At 45.7% G+C, this 23,933-nt stretch overlaps 1 protein-coding gene across 2 annotated transcripts in view; it reads left to right on the forward strand.

Annotated features, from left to right (window-relative positions):
• MEMO1 (mediator of cell motility 1) overlaps positions 1 to 23,933 on the forward strand; it is a 233,703-nt gene that overhangs the window by 57,528 nt on the left and 152,242 nt on the right. For both annotated transcript variants that reach the window (XM_073545114.1, XM_073545113.1), the window contains exon 2: positions 21,530 to 21,611. In XM_073545114.1, coding sequence (XP_073401215.1) covers positions 21,530 to 21,611 — 82 coding nt within the window. The remainder of the gene's footprint in view (positions 1 to 21,529; positions 21,612 to 23,933) is intronic.

The following is a 23,933-nucleotide window of genomic DNA, read 5'->3' on the forward strand; positions in this document are numbered from 1 at the left end:
ATAGTTGGGATATCTGTGTACTCAGGAGAAAATGGACCATATAACAACTTCTCCCGTTACCCTTGTAAAAATGCAAAATTTGGGGCTAAAAAATATTTTGGTGATAAAAGAAAATTAAAATTTTCATTTTTGCCTTCCAAATTGGTAGACTAACTGTGAAGCACCTAAAGGGTTAATAATCATATTGGGTGGAGATTTGAGCAGTCCAGTTTTGGAAATGCTGTCACTTTTGGGTATTTTCTGTCACAAGTCACTTTCAATGTGATGTGGTCCCCAAAAAAAATATGATTTTGTAAATTTTGTTTGAAAAATGTGAAATTTCTGATAAACTTTTAACCCTTCTAACTGCCTAACAAAAAACAGTTTCAAAATAAATCTGGTTTAAGAGCACAAAAATTAAGTTTGAAAATTGTGAAATTTTCAAATTTTGTAACATTTTTGATACTTCCATAAATAAACGCAAATCATATTGACTAAAAATTACCACAAACATGAAGTACAACATGTCACGAAAGAACAGTCTCCGAATCACTGGAATATATTGAAGCATTCCAGAGTTATTACGGTACCTCATAAAGTGACACTGGTCAGAATTGAAGAAAATTGGTCTGGTCAGGAAGGTGAAAACAGGCTCGGGGATAAAGCGGTTGTTTGATCTTAACTAACAGGTTTGCGGACCCCCTTTATGACTACAGACTAGTGAATCCTCACATAGTGTTCACTGCACGCTGTGAGGATTCTCTGTCAGCGCCAGGAGCAGGTGGTCATGTGATTGCAAGTAAGTGATATGCATACTCGTGGCCACATTCCGACTAGACTGCCGAGGCCGCACCCAGCTAGTCGGAATATGGTAGAGAGTATGCATGTCACATGACCGTCTGCTATCAGGCTGACATCAAGAATTCTTCCAGTACACAGTGTGTGTGATGTGCGGATTCAGTGACGAAGTATCACATACACACTTCTCAGCATGTGACGTGGGGTGCGACTACATGGGCTAATTTATGTCCTCTCACTCAATCTTGCACTCTACATCTGTTTTAAGCTTATCACACAGTTCTGATGTCAAATCACACCAGAAAAACGAAGAAATCCAAAAGGGTAAAATATAATAATTTTATTCTGAATTAAAATCGCTAAGTATACCATAGAATAAAAAATAAAAATAGCAGAGGGTCTCGCAATAGGAGACGCCACAAGATAAAGGGTTGATCAATAACACTGGGGAACAATTTGAAAAAAAATTTCTGTTGAGTTAGGTTTTTGAGCTGATTTTCCTTGAGTTTTTCCTCCTCAACTTACCTGCCATAGAAGCACAATTGCACTGATTTCTGTAATAAGACTTGTTATCTGAGTACAATTCGACTCATATAGAGCTACGTGGCAACTTGTAAGAGTAGTCACAACTTAGACAGTGTGGTGAGAGGTGTGTACAGCTCCCAATACGTCATAATTATCAATATCTTTACACAAAAAATATATCATAGTAGGAATAAATAGTATTTGTGATAGCTTTTCTCTTTACATTGGGCGCTTAGTTGTAATTTATATATCTTTTATGATTTTTTTCTTTGTTAGTTTTCAAAGCTTGTAACTTTCCATCTCAGGGTTTTATTTACTTATGTACATATTTCCTTTGTTTCAGATCATGTCTGCTCCTTCTTCCTCTCGTCGTAAATGCCTAAACAACCCTGACTCCTGCTATATTTGTGGTATTTTCACCATTCCAGTTCAAAGGGCAAACATCAGTGCATTTGTCAAACAAGCATATTTTGCATATTTTAAAGTAAAACTCTGTGATCAAGATAAGCCATGGGCCCCTCACATAGTGTGCAAGCAGTGTGTCGAGAGTTTACGGATGTGGACCAAAGGAACACGTGAAAAGTTGGCATTTGGTATCCCCATGGTGTGGAGAGAGCAAAAAAGTCATTCCACAGACTGTTACTTCTGTTTAGTGAAAACATCAGGATTTAACAGGAAAAATAAAAGTAAAATAGAATATCCAAATCTACCGTCAGCTATCAGACCAATGCCTCATTCAGCTGAAATTCCAGTGCCAGTTTTCGAACAGCTACCATCTCTAGAAGTTCTGAGTGATGTTGACGAACACAGTGACAGCAATGATGCAGAATTTGAAAGTCACAAGGATTCAGTTCGTAAGGGATTTGATCAGCACGAGTTAAATGATTTAGCACGTGAATTGGGCTTATCAAAAAAAGCTTCAGAATTACTAGCATCAAGGCTGAATGAGAAACAGTTACTTGAACAAGGAGCGAAGGTATCATACTTTCGTACTAGAGAAAGTACATTTTTGCAGTACTTTCGGTGTGACAGCGGTTTTGTGTTTTGCCATAATATTCCTGGTTTACTACAAGAATTAGGGCTTTCAATGTACAATCCAAATGAATGGCGACTGTTTATTGATAGCTCAAAGCGGAGTCTTAAGTGTGTCCTTCTACACAATGACAATTTATTTGGTGCAGTCCCTATTGGGCATTCTGTCTCTTCGTGAAGAAGATGGAGATGCAAAGAGAGTTATTGAGTTATTGAAATATGACACACAATTGGATCATCTGTGTTGACCTTAAAATGGTTTGCTTCCTTCTTGGTCAGCAACATGGGTACACAAAGTATCCCTGCTTTCTCTATATGTGGGATAGCAGAGCTCGAGAAAAGCATTGGGTTGAGTCGAATTGGCCTCCAAGATCTGGTCTTAAACCTGGAGATCCTAACATTCTACATCAGCCACTTGTTGACCGGAAGAATATACTATTCCCACCTCTGCACATAAAACTAGGTCTCATGAAGCAATTTGTAAGAGCATTGCCAACTGACGGCGACTGTTTTAAGTACATCATGTTGGCACTTCCTGGACTGTCCATTGAAAAATTCAAGGCTGGTGTGTTTGATGGTCCACAAATTCGACAGCTCATCAAAGATGAACATTTCACCGGGACTATGTCAGATCTTGAGAAGAATGCTTGGTTATCATTCAAAGACGTCGTCAAGAACTTTCTTGGAAATACACGTGCAAGTAATTACAAAGAAATTGTTCAGAAACTATTGGAGAGCTACAAAGCACTTGGTTGCAACATGAGTATTAAACTACATTTTCTGCATTGCCATCTTGCCAACTTTCCGGAAAATCTTGGTGCTGTTAGCGATGAGCAAGGTGAACGATTTCACCAAGATTTGAAGGTTATGGAAGACCGTTACCAGGGTAGATGGGATGTACATATGATGGCTGACTATTGCTGGAGCATCAAACGTGATTGTCCTCAAGTTAGACTCTCCAGAAAAAGCAATAAATGTACATTTTTACCTTAAATACTTGCATATATATATATATATATATATATATATATAGAGAGAGAGAGAGATATATATATATATATATCCTTTGTAAAAAACATGATAGTGTTAAAAAACATTTGTCATGCCTATTTCTTATATATTTCATTTTTTGTTCATATTTGTACTATTTAAAAAAAACAAACAACTTTTTAGGTACAGTAGTTTACATATTTTTGAGAAGACAAAAATCCTATAGTTCAAAAACTTGACGTGATAGAGAAAAACTGAGATCATTTCTGGATTCAGCATCCAAAAATTAAGAACAGTTGTCTGACCTAACTCCTAAAAAATTGCGTTCCCCAGTGTAATCAACTAAAATAATTATATGTTACACAAGGTGATAATGCATAAAAAAGGTGGTCTTCACAAGCATGTAGTAAGATACACAATATATTTGACTCATGGCTTGAAAAGACACTAGTAGTTAGAACCAACCGTAAATCCCTTGTGACCAGATTTGTCTTCACTGGTTATAAACTAATACCTAAGGCTGGTTTCACATTAATGTTTTTTAGCGCAGCGCATCGTGCGCGTCCATGCGCATGCTCCATGTGCCATGTGCCATGTGCCATGTGCGTGCAAACGCTAGACCATGCGCCCGCCATGGTAAACATAAGTTTACCATGGCGGGCGCATGGTCTAGCGTTTGCACGCGCTCGTATGCGTTTTCGTGCGCATGCGTTTTCTTGTAGTATGCGCCTAGGCATGCCCGATGCAACCTGTTGCGTTTTTGGGTCTGTCCAATGGCAACAAAAAAAAAACGCTTGCGCACAGAATGCAACAAAATGATGCATTACAGTCTATGGGAATGCAGGCGTGCGCATGGAGATGCGCACGCCTGCGTTTAAAATCGCATGCGTTTTAACATGTCTAGAAGCGGGTTAAAACGCATGATGCGCTTTTTGCATGCGTTTCTATTGCGCACGAAGCGCAGCGCTAGAAAACGCTAATGTGAGAGTAGCCTAAACGTGAGGGGAGAGTGCCAAAGCGGCCATAGAATAAGGGTATATGCAAAGTATTTTTACCTTAAGTGTAATAGAGTGGCGTTCCCAGACCCGACACGTGTTTTGTCGCTACCCTTTATCTTGTGGCATCTCCTATTGCGAGACACTCTGCTATTTTTATTTTTTATTATTTGGTATACTTATCGATTTTAATTCAGAATTAATAAAATTATTATATTTTACTCTTTTGGATCTCTTAGTTTTTCTGGTGTGACTTGACATCAGCACTGTGTGATGATCATTGATTTGAAGTGCCAATATTGATGTATTTTGGACGCTCTTGTGTTTGAACATAGTTTTATTCATTTATCTCTATATATAAAAATCAATGTGTGTATCACCAGCCAATCACTAAGCATCTTTCATTTCACCAGAGCTGTTCAAAAGAAGCTAAGCTGTGATTGGTTGCTATGACCAACAGTTTTCCTTGCAACCAATCACTAAGCATCTCTCATTTCACCAGAGCTGGTTAAAAGTAGCTGAGGTGTGATTGGTTGCTATGCGCAAGTTTTCCCACTTGACAACACCTCAGCAGACACCGACACAATGGGAGAAATTTAGCATCCCCTGGAACATAAGCTCCAGCCATCGTCTGTCCCCCAGAAAGGAGCAGTGAGTACATGACAGAAATGAATCCCCCTCCCGTGTGGTATCATTAAGTGACACACATGAATGTAGGAAAGTGCACATATTAAATGTCATGTGGATTTGATATTTTCTCACAGACACTTTTATGCATTATTGATGTGTTACTGTGCTCTGATGCTGTGAGTTTTTTTAAAGTGCTACTTTCCCCATAATTCACCTGAATATACCCATATAACACGTAATGCTTTTCCCATAACAACCCATTAAATGATACTATACTGCATACAGATGCTGTACATCCATGAGCAACTCAGCCGGGCAAATTACAAGTTGACGGTGCATGAAAATGTGTGTGAAGGTTTTCTACTGTACTAATGTATAAGGTTTGTGCCTGTCCATTGGTGAAAAGCGTGACTGTGATATTTATGGTGGCAGATAAGTGATGATATCAGCCTGATCAGTAGAAAACCTGGGATCTTAGTGAACCATGTTTCTGTGCAATTTCACTATTCTAATTTTACTGGCTCTGACTGGATGATGTGGGATATTAGGGTAGCAGTCCGGTGGCTCTGGCTGACGGGATGATGTGGGATATTAGGGGTAGTAGTCCGGTAGCTCTAACTGACGGGATGATGTGGGATATTATAGTGAATGTGGCTATGCGGAGTGGGCGGGGCTATACACTCAGTTTTTTTATATATATATATATATATATATATATATATACCGTATTTTCCGCTTTGTAAGACGCACTTTTTTTCCCCAAAATTTGGGGGGAAAACAGGGGTGCGTTTTACAAAGCGGACATGCCTTACCTAGGCTGTGATCGGGGGCGTCCGGCGGTTGCTGGCTGCTGCTGCGGGTGTGTCCGGTGCCACGTTGTGTGCCCGTCGATGCCCGGGGCTCTGCCAACATTGTGCGACAGGCCAGAGCCCCGGCATTTCCTCGGTTCCCTGTGTGCCGGTAAAAAGATGGCCGCCGGCGCGTGCGCAGATGGGATCTCGGGACCCAGTTCTCGAGAGATGAGATTTGAAATCTCATCTCTCGAGAGCTGGGTCCCGAGATCCCATCTGCGCACGCGCCGGCAGCCATTTTCCCTGGGTTCCCTGTGTGCGCGCGGTGGTGCCTGTAAAAAGATGGCCGCCGCGCGTGCGCAGATGGGATCTCGGGACCCAGCTCTCGAGAGATGAGATTTCAAATCTCATCTCTCGAGAACTGGGTCCCGAGATCCCATCTGCGCACGCGCCGGCGGCCATCTTTTTTTTTACCGGCACTTCAGCGCACGTATACAGGGAACCGAGGAAATGCTGGGGCTCTGGTCTGTCGAACAATGTCGGCAGAGCCCCGGGCATCGATGGGCACACAACGCCGCACCGGAGGCACCCGCAGCATCGGCCTGCAACAGCCGGACCAGTGGAGAAACCTGACACCAGGACAAGACTCTGCAGCAGCAACGGCACACATCGGAGCCCCCCCTCATCCCTGGATGCGGCCTGCAGCATCACTCCACGCCTGCCTCCTCCAGCAGCGAGCCTGGGACCCCGCTACATTGCAGCCACCAACCCCCGTAAGCAATAAGATGCAAGGATTATAAGAGGCACCTCCATTTTATTAAAAAATATTTTTTTCTTATTTTTCTCCTCAAAAATTGTGGTGCGTCTTATAATCCGGAGCGTCTTATAAAGCGAAAAATACGGTATATATCTCAAACAAGTTCAGGAAGCATATAGCCATAAAATACACAAAGCTTTATTAAATTGATACAAAAAGACAAGACAATTATAACAAGGAAATGGATAGCCAATCAGATACCACAATTGCATATATATCAGATGAATGTCTGGAGCTGCATCAAGGGATACACGTACATCACAGTGTAATATACTTAGTGTAAAAATAAATAAAGAAAGTATCATGATGTTACCATGTATGGAGTTGAGGCTACATGGAGGAACCACTAAAAATACGTCATGAAATACATATGTGAATTCTCTGCTAAATGTACTATTATAATGCTAAATCACATCTCTGTACATAAGTAATAGTAATAAATATAATCAGAGAGCACACAATGCCATGTGAAAAAGTAACCAACATAGCAAAAAATGTAAGCCCTAATTCCATATAGTCAGATGACTGTCAAATAAGACAATACATAAATGCTGACAAGGACTAGCTAGGGTTCTCCCATAGTAAATCCAATCCCCTGAACATAATGCAACTATCCTCTAAGACAAGCAAATAGTGGGTATATGACCTTATGATGATGAAGTCCCCAAAGCGCATTTCGCCTTAGCTTCATCCTGGGGGGTGGTGAGTAGGTATGGCTACATGACTCTCCGGGTAATATATATAAACGAACAGCAGGTATACCATGCCTATGGGCATGGTATACCTGCTGTTCGTTTATTCAGTGACCACTGGTGTCCCCAGTGGATGTATCCTCCAATATGGGAAATTATGACTAAGTGAGTCTTTTATTCTCACAGATAATTGTTTCTGTGGAATTGAACATGCCGCTGTGATGTATTTGTACTCTGGAATGAAAGCATTAACTTTCATACTGCTTATTTATGCAGGGAATTTTATGTACAAAGACATTGGTCATATGACATTTTAGTGTCTCTTTCTATTTCATTATGTTTTCCCTCATTCCCCTTCCCACTGCTCCTTTCCAATACCCTAGCACTCCCGTGCAAACTATCGCTGGATCCCGGAGCCACCCATCTGCCTTGACACGTCTGGTGGAGGAGGGGCTCCGAGTCCGCGACGTCATCTCGCAACATAGTGCGTTACCTTGGCTTTCGGATAGCGTGTCTGCAATACCCACTTCTGGCGGAGCTACCTGGGGGTCCTTTACCTTAGAAGGTGGTGCCCCTCGAGGCCCATCCTGAAGGGCAGCTCCTGCCACCAGACTCTCCCTGTCCCGCCAGGCCTTAAGCAAGTTTATGTGGTATATTTGTTCGAGCTTTCTCTTGTCTGGTTGGTGTATCTTATAATTTACTTCACCTATTCGTTCCAGCACTTCGTATGATCCCTGCCATTTCGCAAGAAATTTATTTTCTACGGTAGGTACCAATATCAACACCCTGTCTCCGGGTTGAAAGACTCGTGTTTTAGCCGCTCGGTTGTATACCGTGCTTTGGGCATGTTGTGCGCGCTCTAAACACTCTTTAACTATTGGCATAACTGCTGCAATTCGGTCCTGCATAAGTGTTCAATTACACTGCGATAAGGAGTCACCTCTTGTTCCCAAGTCTCCTTGGCAATATCTAACAGGCCTCTAGGACACCGCCCATAAATCAACTCAAAAGGTGAAAAGCCTGTGGAGGATTGGGGTACCTCACGTATAGCGAACAGGAGGTATGGTAGTAGGACATCCCAATCTCTCCCGTCCTTATCCACCACCCTTTTCAACATTCCCTTTAGGGTTTTGTTAAAGCGCTCCACCAAACCGTCAGTCTGAGGGTGATATACTGAGGTACGCAAATGGGAGATTTTTAGTAGTTTACATAAATCCTTAAGTATATGAGACATAAAGGGGGTCCCTTGATCCGTAAGTATCTCTTTCGGAATGCCGGTGCGGGAAAACATATTAACCAGCTCCTTTGAAATTGATTTCGCATTGGCATTCCGCAAGGGCACTGCTTCGGGATAACGCGTGGCATAATCCAATACTACCAAAATGTACTGATGACCCCTGGCAGATTTAACTAACGGACCGACTATATCTATTGCTATCCTCTCGAAGGGCACCTCTATTATTGGTAAGGGCACTAAGGGGCTTCTAAAATGTGACATAGGTGCGGTCAATTGACACGTAGGACATGACCGACAGTACTGGGTCACGTCTCCCACTAGACCTGGCCAAAAGAAACGTTGCAGAATACGGTGTTTTGTCTTTTCTACCGCCAGGTGTCCTCCCAAGGGATGTTTATGTGCCAACTCCAAAACTACCTGGCGAAAGGACTTAGGTACCACTAGTTGTTCTACCACCACTCCTCACACCTTGTCTATGTGATACAGCATATCCTGCTGCACCGCCATGTGTGGGAACTCGTTTTGAGCCCCTGGGTACAATGGTCTTCCCTCGGAGACCTTTACGTTTTCCCACGCCCTTGCTAGAGTAGGATCCTGGTGCTGAGCGGTCCTGAACTTACCACGGGCCACCTCAAGATCAGGCATTTCTAAAACATCCTCTAGCTGGTCTGCCTCGCCTGCATACACAGCCAGAGGAGAGTCCACAGATTCTAGTACTTCCTCTGAGATGGGTTCTCCGTCGTCTTGCTGTAATGGTTCAGGGGCTAGCTCCGGAGTACCGTCTTCAACTAGAGGGTTCATGCCACTTTTGAAGTTCCACAAGTCCCAAAATAAGGGAAAGTCTCTCCCCAGGATTACACAGTGTCCCATAGACTTTATGACTGCCGCCTGATGTCTTTTGGTCCCTACTGGCGTGGCAAGAGTAACCCAGGCAGTGGGGTAGTTCTTAGTATCCCCATGGATGCAACTAATGCCCACGGTTAAGTTTGTTAGGGCGCTAGAGTCCACCAAACTGGCTTGTACCAAAGTTACTTGACTGCCGGAATCCAAGACGGCATTCACACTATAACCGTCAACCTCGACGTGGCACACGTGTTGTTCATTTCCCGTGAGGGTCTCCGCCACACAGACTGACTGCACATATAACGAAAGACGCCTCATAGCGTTACAGTCCATTGGCTCTGTAGTCATTGGGCAGTTAGCTGCTACATGGCCAAGCACGCGACATCGCCAACATTGTATAGGCCCTTGCCTCCTCGATGGAGATCCCAGACGAGGTCTGCTGGCTTGATGTGAGCCCGTACCACCTCCATAGTCCTTTGTAGGTCTGCTACCCTTCATTGTGACGTTCTCTTCTTTTGAAGATGAAATAGGTTTCGCAGGGCTCTCCAGCGATTTCTTGGGGAGCCAGTGGGGTGCTAACGTCCCTTGGAGTAGGCTTTCAGAAGCATTGTAGCGTTCGACCATATTCACCAACTGGTCAGCGGTAGTTGGGTCACTCTGTCCAACCCACCTCTGGATCTTAGCGGGTAAGGACCGCAGGTACTTGTCTAGAACAACACGCTCCACCATCTGTGCGGACGTCAAAGCCTCTGGTTGCAGCCATTTTTTTTACTAGATGGATGAGATCATGCATTTATGAGCGGGCTGGCTGATGCTCCATAAAAGTCCATAAATGCACCCTCTGTGCGCGTACATACGTGTTTACTCCCAGCCCTGCCAGGATTTCGCCTTTGAGTTTGATATAGTCCATAACATCCGCTCCACTCAGATCGTAATAGGCCTTTTGTGGATCTCCGCTTAGAAATGGAGCAACTACCTCAGCCCATCTGTCCAGCGGTAAGTGCTCACGTTCTGCAATACGTTAGAACACGGTGAGGTATGCTTCCACATCATCGTCTGCGGTCATTTTAAGCAAAGTCTTCTGTACGGCTTTCTGCGCGCTAGCAGCGCTTTGTGCGCGCTAGCAGCGCTTTGTGCACGGTCTCCCTCATCTCGGGGTTTCCGAACCAAGGCATGTTTTATTGCCTCCAACTGCTCTTGCTGCATCTGGTGTTGCTGCTCCAGAGCCTTCTGGAAGCAAGTATTAGTCTGCTGTTGCTGCACATTTGCTTGCAATAACTGCTTCACTAGTTCCTCCATATTACTGGACTCTTGGCTCTTAAAAAGCGCAGAAGCTTTCAGCCAGGACATACACAGCGTTTTCTCTGCAGTCACAGTCCAGCAGCCACAGTTGCCCGCATTCGAAACACCATTTGTGGGAATAGATAGCTCAGCTGGGATCTTTGCTTTGGCACAAGCGTGTGGCTATGGAGTCACTTCAGCAGACTAGCAATTTCCACATGGATATGGACACGGCATATTTATTGTGCACACTTGTTATTCAATGTTACACATGCCAAACATGAAATAAAACATCTAAGGCCGTCTGACCACTAACTAACAATAGCAAGCTAACTACAAAATAAACCTATATAACAGCAAAGAAGTCCATGTACTCTTACTGTGTCAGCTCCCAGCTCAGCAGACAAGATAGACTGAGAGCTCCCAGCTCCTCCTGATTATATCAGCTGGACCAGTCAGGAAACCAAAACCTGGATTGAATTAGTGGAGGGGGAACTACCAGTCCTTTCCATGCTGATCACTAAGGAAACCAGGACTGGATTACAGTGAAATAAACTGGCTTCATCATCAGTACAGGGAGACATATGAAATGAAACGGGGAGAAATATACCTGTTTTCTAGTATCTCTCCCCTTGGCACCTCACAATATATATATATATATATATATATATATATATTCATTATAATTTGTTATAACTAACCGTAGTTAGTTACTATACCCGGGCAGCGCCGGACTCTTCAGCTAGTCTGTTATAAGCTGCAAAATGAGCATAAATTGCACTGTGACACAGTCCATAGACCTTGGATAGGCAACACGTTGCTACCACTCATCAAACACTTGGAATGATCGGTCCCACAAGTATATGCTAGTCTGACAATGAAAAAGGTCACACACTCTCTGAAAGGCTATGATTTTTTTAGAGCAGAGATCCTCAACCTGTAGCTTGAGACCCACTGGTGACTCACGGCTGTCTGCCGGTTTGCTGCATTAGCACAAGGTGTAGCAAAAGGCTAGTAAGAGTAGATCTCTAGATGCTATCTTTTACGTGCAGCCCCTTTTATGTACCAGATGAGTAGATCTGTATGGGGGTAAGATAGGAAACCCTGGATCTTGGCATATTACCTTTGTGTGATTTCAGTTGAAAATCTTTGGATGACCTTATACCAGTAATAGGGGGCTCTGGGCGTCACTACTGTGAGTGGGGCAGGAGCTGAGCGTGGCTCGTGACTAGAGATGAGCGAATAGTTCAATGTTCGGTTCGGATTATGATCGCTAAATGTGTAATATTTGCTGATTTAATTCACTGAATATTCGCCAAACATAACCGAACGCCATTCATGTCAATAGGAGGCAAAAACAAACGCATGCACAACATCTTCTAACGGCCCCAAATGCTGCCAAAACACATCAAATGAGGGACAGATACCAGGAAAGTGGCCTCAATTCACCCACAGTACAAATTGTAGCATGGCACTGCAGGAATCAGCCAGGCATGAGGTATCGGGGTCTGGGACAGCATTTACAGCGTTCAATTGAACGTCATAGTACGACGAGTAGCTTCAATTTCAACACAGCAGAAATGTAATAATAGGGACCTACAGGTCTTCCACTACACCCAATCCATCAAATGGACACCCAAGCAGGAGTGTTCACATTTAAATAGATGAAGACCTTACACCACAGAAGTGGAATAACTGTCACGAGAATAGAAATAGTATAATTGAGACCAACACTTGTTCCACTACAGCTAACCCAGCAGATGTAGACCAACCATGACTGTTCACATTTCCACAAATTTGTGTTAACAGCAGCAACAGCAGGCACAAAAGCCACACTAAAGATATCACGAAGTGCAGTTATGTGAGATTAATGCATCACACCAAAAACTACAGTATCACGTAGTCTGTACAGTCCGCAATTGGGGTGCAAAAGTCCTAGGAAACCCATGACTTGTTCATCTTGATGAAAGTTAGGTGCTTTACATTTTCAGGGGAAAGCTGGCTATGCTTATCCATCAGGATACCACCAACAGCGCTGAAGACACGTTCTGAGAGGATGCTGGCTGCCGGGCACGATAAAACCTCCAAGGCGTGTAAGGCGAGCTCAGGCCACTCATCCACTTTGGAAGACCAAAATGTGAAACGGTTCAAACCCTCCCTGATGGTATTGATTTTCAGTTCTAGATACTCCTGCACCATCCTCTCCATTCGTCCTCCACGTGTAAGACTTGGACTCTGTTGTGCTGGTGCATGAGCTGGTCTAAAAAAAAAGTTTCAAAGGACTCAAAGAAATTGCTTCTTCCACTTACACCTTTTGTTGACGAAATGGCATGACGGAGGTTGGCAGTCTAGAGCTGGGATGCAAACTGTGTGCTTCACTGCTGTCTTGGGGAAAAGCTCTCTTAAAGGGAATCTGTCACCCATTTTTTGTGATATCAGGTAAAGAAATCACTCACTTGTGCATTCCATAAGTATTCTAGTAGTACCTTTCATAGCCCCTGACCCCCCCACCTTCGATGCAAAAATACCTTTTTAATCTGTTTTTTAATGTATGCAAATCACCGCGGTCCGGTCCAATGGGCGGGGCTTATTCTCCTTTACCACCCTCCTGCCTTGCCCTACGCACTTGTTTCTTATTACTGCGTTCACGCAGGGTTTTCGCGCGTGCGCCGTGAAAAGGGCCCTCGCACGTGCGGAAGCTTCAGATGTAATGTGCAGGGCTTCAGTAAGATTTCCAGTGTCCAAGAACAGACAGTTTGTCTTGGACGACTTCCAGGGCATAGAAAGTGATGCAAAATACTGGCGCATGCACAATACTATTTTTATGCTTTGCCCACAGTTGGGCAAAGCATACTGTGCACGTGCGAGGGCCCTTTTTTATGCGCACGTGCGGAAACCCTACGTGAACGCAGTATTAAGAAGAAACAAGTGCGTAGGGCAAGAGAGGAGGGGGGAAAAGGAAAATAAGCCCCGCCCATCGGACCGGACCACAGTGATTTGCATACATCGAAAGACAGATTAAAAAAGTATTTTTGCATCAAAGGTGGGGGGTCAGGGGCTATGAAAGGTACTACTAGAATACTTATGGGACGCACAATTGAGTGATATCTTTACCTAATATCACAAAAAATGGGTGACCGATTCCCTTTAAGGTTGTGTAAAGGCGTGTTTCGATACTCCAGCATTCGCGGGTCCCTTTCCAGGGCGGGAAGCATCTGTTAAAATTTGGTTTTATAACCTGCATCTAACAGAGTGGCAACCCAGTAGTCAGCAGTATTCCTAACAATAACTATACGGGGATCATGTTGCAGATAGTGCAGCAAGAAGGTACTCATATGTCGGGCGCTACCATGAGGTCCAAGCCCATGCTGTGTTGGTGGCTGGGTAACAATAAGACTTGTTTCCTCCGTCCCATCCTGCCAATCACGAACAACATAGAGGGAAGAATTAACCTCCATCTGACAGTTGCTCGCCCATCACCTCTTCCTCCTCCATTTGTTTGTCAGATCTTGCACCTTTCATAACAGTTCGTTTATCATCACCAGCCCCCCTCGATCGCAGTAATCCACCCGCCCTTGGTACCCGCCTATGTGATGACAGCCTGGAACTTCGACACAATGTTATCCCTTCCGTATCCTCCTCTGCTTCCTCCTCTTCTTCTGGGACCACTATTTCCTCCTGCAGGCTACTCAAAGTCTGCTCCAACAGAGTGAAATTCCACCGTATCGGCACATCGCATATCAACCTGTTAACTGACATGGACAAAGACCTCTGTATCGATGCAAGTCGATGATCTGAGTGGTGCGAACGGCGGAAATGAGCACATAGCTTACGTGCTTTCTGGAGCAGCTCACCTAGGCCAGGATAGTGGGCGAGAAAACGCTGTTTCATTCAGGACGTGAGCCATGCAAGACACGTGTGAGCTTGCCTCTCAGTAGGGCCACCACCAGGTTCGCACCGTTATCGGACATGGCCTTCCCTGGATGCAGGTTCAGAAGAGACAGCCATTAATCAAACTCAGCCTGGATAGCTGTCCATAACTCTTTAGCTGTATGACTGCGATATCCAAGGCATATCAATTTTAATAATACCTGATTGCGGTGAACCCTGGCTGCGCAGTATGGAGGTGGTGGGGATTCTCTCTGCACTTTTGGAATGCGTGTCTCATTGAGGCAGTGGTTGAGGGCGCAGGTGGAAGCCCTAGAGGAGATGGAGGAGGAGGCAGAAGCAGTGGAGGAAGTGTTAAATGTAGAGGTTTGTCCTGCAAGCCTTCGGGATTCCAAGACTTGTGGAGCAGCGTCTGCCCCCACATCCATGGGGCACTTGGCCATGCTTACTCGTCCAATTGTCTGTAGTGAAAAGCACCCTGGCAGACAGAGATTTAGTCAAGAAACGGGTGATGTTGTCTGTTACATGCTGGTGTAGCGCAGGCACAGCTTTCTTACAAAAGTAATGGCGACTGGGCAGTTGGTACTGGGGGACTGCGACAGCCATCAGCTTTCAGAAACCATCTGTGTCTACCAGGCGGAAAGGCAGCATTTCCGTGGCCAACATATTGGAAATGGTAGATTTCAACCTCTTAGCTTTGTCATGGGTAGGAGGTATCAATCTTTTACGTTACCACAACTGCAGAACTATGGGCTGGCTGCATTGCTGAGAGAGGGCAGAGTAAGGTGAACCGGACAAATTGCTGGACCGTGAGAGGTGCAGGCTGAGATGTTACAGTGGGTTGAAAACGTGGTGTGTTCGTTCTCTGTGATCGGTCAAAAACAGCAAGCATGTCCGCTTCCGTTACAGCTGACGGTGGGCTCTGTGTGACTGAAGCGGGTAAAGAACCCGAGGTTCTGTGGTCGAAGACCTACATCTCAATAGTTGGCACAGTAACCAAGGAGGAGGAAGAAGCAGCAGATGCGATTGATGGGACGGCTGATGGTTGTTGAGGTTCGCTGGTCCGTATTTTTCAGCAATGGGATTCCCACAGTAAAGCATGTTGATTGTGCATGTGAAGGTTCATACTTGTAGTAGTCAAATGATTGCACTTTTTACCTCGACTCAGTTTTTTTTTTTTTGCAAAGTTAGCAGATTGTGTGAGTTGGCTCATCCTTTGCAGTGTCAAAAAAAGCCCAGGCTAGGCAACCCTTGCCACCCCTATGAGCTGCAGATCCGCAGACGCTGCTGGTCACAGAAACAGTTGTGGCTGAGGATGCATTTGCTCATCGTGGCTGCATCACTACGTGTCTGAGAAGTACGGTGTAACGTTACTGTGACGGAGTCAGCTTCTGCTGAGTCGATTTCTAGAGTGGACCCTCTGGGTCGTGGCACTCACCCACCTAGGGCGAGCTAACCTTGTGAGGAACCACCCCCTATACAGGGAGTAGAGTGTCAATGGCAAGACCAAGGGGGTGAGCCACCACGACTGCTGGGACGAGACGGCCGGCTCAAGGAAGACACGGGTGTGAGTGTCTGGCAACAGGGAACGTGCAGAGTACAAAACATAAGCCAGGATGTGTGCTAGTAGACACACCAGGGTCCAGGGCAGGGTTCAAGGCAGGGTGCGTGCTAGGGGGCACACCAGGGTCCAAGGCAGGGTGCAAGACAGGGTGTGCGCAAGGGAGCACACCAGGGTCCAAGGCTAGGGCCCTTGAGTGCTAGAGGGCACGCCAGGGTACAGGCTAGGGCCTGTGTTTGCTAGGAGGCACACCAGGGTTCAGGCTAGGGCCTGTGCGTGCTAGGAGGCATGCCAGGGTTTATGGCAGGGCCTGCGCGTGCTTTATAGAAGCATGGGGAGGTATGCCAATGAGCAGGCTAAGGCCTGCGTGTGCCAAGAGGGCACGCAATGCACAGTGCAGGGACAGCGTGAGTGCAAGGAAGCACAGAGAGAACAGCTGGGGCACTGGCTAACTGGTCGGGCTGAGGCTCAGACAGGCGGGCAAGACTGAGGCGAGCATGGCTGAGGCACAATAGGCGGACCCAGCTAAGTCACTGGCCGACGAGCACGGATGAGGCACAAGCAGGTGGGCACGGCTAAGGTGGACACGGCTGAGGCACAAACAGGCGGGCGAGGGAAGGCCAGGCGTGTGCAAAGGGCACGCAAAGAAACAAGGCAAGGCAAAGTACAGAACAAGGAGCGGAACGTAGGCTGAAGCACAGAGCCGGGTAAGAAAAGAGAAGTGGAGCGTATGCTAGAGCCCACAACCGGGTCAGAGACTTAGAGCAGAGTGCAGACAGGTAGCGGAACGTATGCTGAGGCACAGAGCCGGGTACAAGGGAAAAGCGGAGCGTGTGCTAAAGCACAGAGCCGGGTGTATGGCAAAGCACAGAGTACAAGACAAGACTTGTGCTAAAGGAGCAAGGAAGGTCAGAATGAAAAGACAGAGTTCAAGACAGAGTACATGGCCAAGGTGCGTACAGACAGCATGGCAAGGCATAGTACAGAACAAGCTTGTGCAAGAGAGCACGATAGGACAGAATGTAGGAAAGAAGCAGAGCTTGTGCTAAAGGAGCACAATAAGACAGCACAGAGGAAGCAGACAAGGCTAGATACAGGACCAGGTACAGGACACCAGATGAAGTACAGGACAAGGACAACCACAAGACACCAGATGAAGTACAAGCGCGAAGAAGAAGCACAACAGAGCACAGAATGCAGGGAGCAACCGTGCAGACCAAACAGCCTAGCAGGGCAGCAACACGATACTCAGGCCCCAACCATAGGAAGGGGCGGTCTGATGTAGGGCATTAGCACCTGGACTTCTGGGTCAGGACCATTTGGGGACTTCCTGGTCAGGTCCTCCATAACCATAGAGCGGATCGCTGTGTAAGGTCCTCCTGGACCATAGAGAGGATGACATGGTCGGGTCTTCCAGGACCATAGAGAGGATTGCTGGGTCAGGTCCTCCTGGACCATAGAGAGGTTTGCAGCAGGCAGAGCAGAGACGGGCACGCACACAGCAATGGCATGCAGCCATGAGGTAAAGCACACGCGCACAGCAAAGGCATGCAGTCATGGTGAGGTATGCGTGCACACTAGCGATGGCGCACAGCCATGAGATGAAGCACATGTGCGCATAAGCAATGGCGTATAGCCATGAGATAGAGCATGAGTGCGCACCAGCAACGGCAGGCAGCCATGAGATGAGGTGCGCGTGCACACTGCTCCAGGGGTCATGCAGCATAACAGACATGACAGGCCTAACAGTGAGGTGCGCGTGCACACTGCTCCAGGGGTCATGCAGCATAACAGACATGACAGGCATAACAGTGAGGTGCGCGTGCACACTGCTCCAGGGAGCATGCAGCATAGCAGACATGACGGGCATGACAGTAACCTCATCTTCGTCCTCAGATGACCTACTCAGCTGTGTGCTTCTATGTTCACGCCTACTGGGATTTAACACCTTATCATCCTCTGTGTTATCACATTCCTCGACCTTGGAGTCACCCTTCTCCTGTTTCTGCCCTGGCAGCACAGTACAGTCCACGTGAGCCTCAGATATCGGAGTCTCATCAGGATCACCTCCCCCCAGGGGTTAGCGTCTGATGATGAGGTTCAGGATGCTGTTCAGTCCTGCCCCGGATCCAAGTTAAAAATTTTTTGGCTTTGGTGCAGATTTCCTCCTATTGACTCTGAAGCTTTTGAGTACACTTATAATGACCGTGGCATAGAATGTTTGAACAGCTCTTCATACTCACCCATCTTTGGTTCCGTTCAGTCAGTTGTATGGTTGGAGAGGTGGGACACGGAGGAGGGGGGCAAGGAGAATTTGGGTGCCACCTCTGTGGACTGTACTGAGTGTGATGTTGTGGAGGAAGAGGAGGAGAGGCCACTTGAAGTTGCCCTGGCTATCCACTTGAGCACATACTCTTTCTGGGCCTCATCAACAAAAGCGTACCGCTGTGCGTCTGCCAAAGAAAGGTAGTGGTGTAGCCTGTCCAGTAACATAAGTTGTCAGTTGTCTTTGCATAGGACGTGACGTTAGTTCACTAGCGCTTTCACAAAAATTAATACCTACCCCATGTACACCTTGAACACCAAGCCTAATTCCCCTTCCACCACGACCTCGCTTTTTCCCAGTCATGTTGCTCAGATTGTGTGGTAGGAGCACAGTATTAGCAGCAAAAAATTAGATATTAAACTCTGCCCCACCTCTGAAAACAGCTGAATTTCAGCAACAGTAAATTAAAAGGTGAAATATGGCGTGCTGTATTGTGTTAATCACAAAAGAAAGAATTGTTTGAGTGTGGATGATTCCTGTATGACAAAGAAGATATGCTACAAACAATTTGAAAGTGAGATGTCCCCTACTGTATGACGTTAGGAACAGAAGGATTTTTTGGGTCCTCTGGATCAGGCGTCTATAACACACTAGATGCTACAAACTATTTTAAGCCCTTTCTTACGTTAGACATATTATCCCGTTCATGTACTCTGAGCCAATTTGACCATGGACAGGATAGTACGTCATAGAGATCGGCCGCGCATATGGGGGTCACAGCTGACACTCGGCACTGAGTGCCAGTAGCACGGTCACAGACCGCTCCTGGCACTTTAACCCTAAAATGCTGCGATCAAACACTATCGCAGCATTCCGGGAGCAGGCAGAGGACTGACAGCCCCTCTGCCTTTTGATCGAAAACAAAACCCCGTGGCGTGATGCGGGGTCCCGATTGCTGCCATGGTAACCCGATGTCGTCATGACGACATCCGGGTTATCAGAGCTGAGAAACTTCCTGTCATGCGCAGTACATGCCAGGGAAGTCTCTCGGGTCAGTGTGCAGAAAGTGGTGCAGCGCTGACAGCTTCTATAGCATGCAGATGCTGCTTCATCTGCATGCTATAAAAGCGATCAGCCTGCAAAGAATAATTGTCCCATAGTGGGATTAAGTGTACAAATTAGAATGAAGTAAAAAATTTTTTTACAATAATTGTAAAAATATAAAAAAAAAATAAAATCAATATTTAGTCTATCATTAAATAAATATTTGAATTAAAAAAAAATCTAAACAATAAAAGTACACATATTTGGTATCGCCGCGTCCATAATGACCCAACCTATAAAACTGTCCCACTAGTTAACTCCTTTATTGAACTGTGCTGCCATTTTCCAGTACCCATAACATTTTGATTTTTCTATTGATGGAGCTGAGTGAGGGCTCATTTTTATTTATATCAATTTCGTGTATTTGTTAAATTTGTTAGGGAGGCAAGGTGACAAAAAAATGCAGTTCTTTTTTTTTCTTTACAGCGTTTACCAATCAGATAATTAAATTGAATTTTTTTCAGACTTGTATGGATATTGCAATACCAAATGTTTTTTTTTTCCTCTTTTCTAACTGAATGAAAAGAGGTGATGTTGTGTGTGTGTGTGTGTGTGTGCGTATACACACTGCTCAAAAAAATATAGGGAACACTAAAATACCTCATCCTGTATATCACTGAAAGAAATATTCCAGTTGAAAATATTTATTCATTAAATAGTGGAATGCGTTGAGAACAATAAAACAAAATCAAAATTAATATCCTGTATTTGGAATTATACTCCAAATCAAAGTGGAAAATCAAATTACAGGCTAATCCAACTTCAGTGGAAATGCCTTAAGACAAGTAAATGATGCTCAGTAGTTTGTGGCCACCATGTGCCTGTATGACCTCCCTACAATGCCCTGGGCATGCTCCTGATGAGAAGGTGGATGTTCTCCTGAGAGATTTCCTCCCATACCTTGATTAAAGCAGCTATCAACTCCTGGGCAGTCTGTGGTGCAACCTGACATTGGTGGATAAAACAAGATATGATGTCCCAGATATATATTGGATTCAGGTCTGGGGAATGGGCAGGCCAGTCCATAGCATCAATGCCATCATCATGCAGGAACTGCTGACACACTTCAGTCACATGAGGTCTAGCATTGTCATGCATAAGCAGGAACCCAGGGCCCAGTGCCCACGCATATGGTCTCACAATGGGTCTGAGGATCTCATCCTGGTGCCTAATGGCAGTCATGGTATGTCTGGCTAGCACATGGAGGGCTGTGCGACCCTTAAAAGAAATGCCTCCCCACACCATTACCGACCCACTGCCAAACCGTTCATTCTGGAGGATGTTGCAGGCAGCAGATCGTTCTCCCTCACATCTCAAGACTCTGTCACGTCTGTCACATGTGCACAGTGTGAACTTGCTCTCATCCTTGAAGAGCACAGTGCACCACAATGTTGTAAGCACAACACCCACTTGTGAACGTGGGGGCCTCATACCACCCTCGTGTTGGTTTCTGACAGTTTGAGCACCCACGGATGTTAATGGCGTGCTGGAGGTCATTTTGCAGGGCTTTGGCACTGCTCCTCCTGTTCGTACTTGCACAAAGGAGGAGATAGCGGGTCCTGCTGCTTGGTTGTTGCCCTCTTACGGCCCCCTCCACGTCTCCCGGTGTACTGGCTTGTCTCTTGGAATGTTCTCCATGCTCTGGACACTGCTGAAAGACAGAGCTACCCTTCTTGCCACAGCTAACATTGATGTTCCTTCCTGGATGAGATGCACCACCTGAGCAACTTCTGTGGGTTGTAGACACCGCCTCAAGCTACTGTACAGTACCTCTATGGGTGAGAGCAATGACAAAATGCAAAAGCGAGTAAAAAAGGATGAGAACAAAGAAATGGTCTGTGGGGGCCCTCCTGCAGAACCATTCCTTTATAGGGGTTGTCTTGCTAATTTCCTATTATTTTTACCTGCTGTCTGTTCCATTTGCACAACAGCAGGAGAAATTGATTCCTGATCTCCCTGCACACCTGCAGACCCCTTTCCAAGACATTAATTCGTGTCCTAATGTAATGCGGAAATGTTTGTCTTAATGTAATCTTGTGAAATTTGCTGATAAATCGTTTAGGAAAGTAATTTTCTTCTGTAATTTTGTTGTTATTTTAGGACCTCAGTTAAGCGCACAGTTGGAAGGTTGGCTGACCCAAGCACAGACTTCTAAAAGACCAGCTAGAGCCATTATTGCACCGTGAGTATTGAATAGATTTTAGTGTCAAGTGGAAATTTAAAGGAAACTGTCAGGACTTTATTACTATGGTAGTAGTGGTATATAATATAATAACTACCGTACATTTATATTTATCGACTTACAGTGATTGAATTGAAGATTGGGCTATGTTTGTTTTATTTGTTTATGCCTTTTTATTATTTCACTCTGCCCCTAAAAGACAGTTTTAAGGGTGAATTCAGATGCCAGTGAGGCTCTGACTTGGGCGCAGGTCTCCTGACCCAAACTTGAAAGTCTCATAGGAATATACACCATGAGGCTGTTGAGATCAGGTCTGGAGACCCCCGGCCAATCCAGGTATCATTCTGTACACTAATTCACCGTTTAAAGGGGTTGGAAGTTAATACCCAAACCTGGTGCTCGTATTAAAGAAGAAAGAGATGCAGTAATTAGTGCTTTTTTTTTTTCCCTTTCTTTCTTTCCTTTCCCTTTTAAGATTTGACATTACAACAGCGAGCGTCTCAACACTCTTATTATGAATCTTGCAAGATGTAAAAGATCTTATTGCGAATATGCTAATAAATGTGCAAAATCCCTGGTATGAACGCTTGGAGTACAACAGACCACCTATGTACCTTTGGTACAACCATGCATAAGTCGCTCCCAGCAGACATAGCTTTCACATTCATGTATTATTATGAATCGCTATATATAGTAGATCATTCTTATCCCAATACTTATTACCGTGAATTTCCAGTCCAGATCTGGACATCCAGAGATCTGGTCTCCCTTCACTGCACTTAAATCTTTGAAGGTGAAATCATGTTATGCTCTCAGATCAGAAGTAGTGTTGCAGGCAGTGCTCAAGAAATCTCTGTCAGGTAGGGCTCCTGGCCCAAATGGGACTTCCATTGTTGTGTTCTAAATAACTCTGAAAGCGTCTAACTCTTCATGTGATCAGTTTCTTTAATGCCAGTTCTTTTAACTCCCCTTTTCCCATGGACGTCTTATAAGCTCACTTTAGTTATTCATAGAACTGGTATGTGCTCTTCCTTATGCTCTGGCTATTGACCCATTTTGTTATTGAACACAGATGTAAAACTATTGGCGAAAATTCTTCCTTCCAGGTTGTTGCATCTGCTGTTGGACGTCATTCATCAGGATCAGGTGGGCTTTTTGACTGGTAGGGAGGAAAGTGACATTACCATAAAGGTCATCAATATCGTTCATTATGCTAGATCCAATGATTTGCCACATGTTTTGCTTTCTACCAATGCCTTTAACAGGGTTAACTGGACTTTTTGAGAACAATATTACCGCACATTAAACTTAAAGATAAGATGCTCTCTTGGTTTGGCTCACTGTACTCTGCCCTATTGTTAGGATTTCTAGGTAGAAAACCCGAGAGTGGACCCTCTGGGTCGTGGCTCCAGAGCCCCCGAGGGCGAGCGGACCAGGTGATGCCCACCCCCTATACAGGGAGTGTTAGGGGCAGGCCCAAGGGAGATGGAACCACGACAGCCAGAACCAAAGGGACGACCCGGGGTAAATACAGGAGAGCACATCAGATCAGAGTGGAGAAAGGTATACGAGGGGTAGCGCAGATCCAACGAAGCAGGAGGCAGGCTGTGGAAGCCCGAAGGGTCAGGACGGAACCAGGACCAGAAGCTGAAAGGAAGATGAGGGAAAGGGGATTAGGAAAGGCTGGGCCTGGGAAATGAGACAAGGAATGAGACAGGGGAAGGAGCGTAAAATACAGGAGGGAGGTAACAATAGGGCAGAGGTACAGGGACCGGCACGGGAACACAGGAGGAGGAAACAGAGGAACCAAGGAGGACGGTAGGCAGAGACAGGGAGACACGGGAGCAGGCTACAGACGGGGACAAAGGCTGAGATACAGGAGAGCGCAGCACAGAGGGTGCGTGGGGACCTGATGGCCAGGGGTGACGCTGCGCAAGGATAGCGGCGCCACGGACTAAGACAAACAGGTGTCTTACCTGTCCCGACGCCCGACTGAAATACCCGGTGGGCGCCGCCATGATGGGGGCGGAGCCACCGGGTCACGTGCCCCCATGATGCACAGAGGCCGAGGAAGAGTGAGCGCGCATGCGCGGGCCTCCCGACACGCCGAACCCCTGCAAAGCCAGAGAGGGGACGGCGCGAGAGCGGAGAGGAGGGGCGCCGGCTGGAGGAGGACCCCAGGTGAGCGCCGGCAGGCACAACACCTATCCATACGGGTTTGAGTGAATGGCGTCCCATCGGGGACTTTTAACATAAACAGTAGTACACAACGTGGGTGTCCTCTGTCTCCTCTACTTTTTGTTCTCATTCTTGTTATTTTTC

The sequence above is a fragment of the Dendrobates tinctorius genome, unplaced genomic scaffold (assembly GCF_039654945.1).
Source record: "Dendrobates tinctorius isolate UK_male_01 unplaced genomic scaffold, ASM3965494v1 ptg000140l, whole genome shotgun sequence".
Lineage (NCBI taxonomy): Eukaryota > Metazoa > Chordata > Amphibia > Anura > Dendrobatidae > Dendrobates > Dendrobates tinctorius.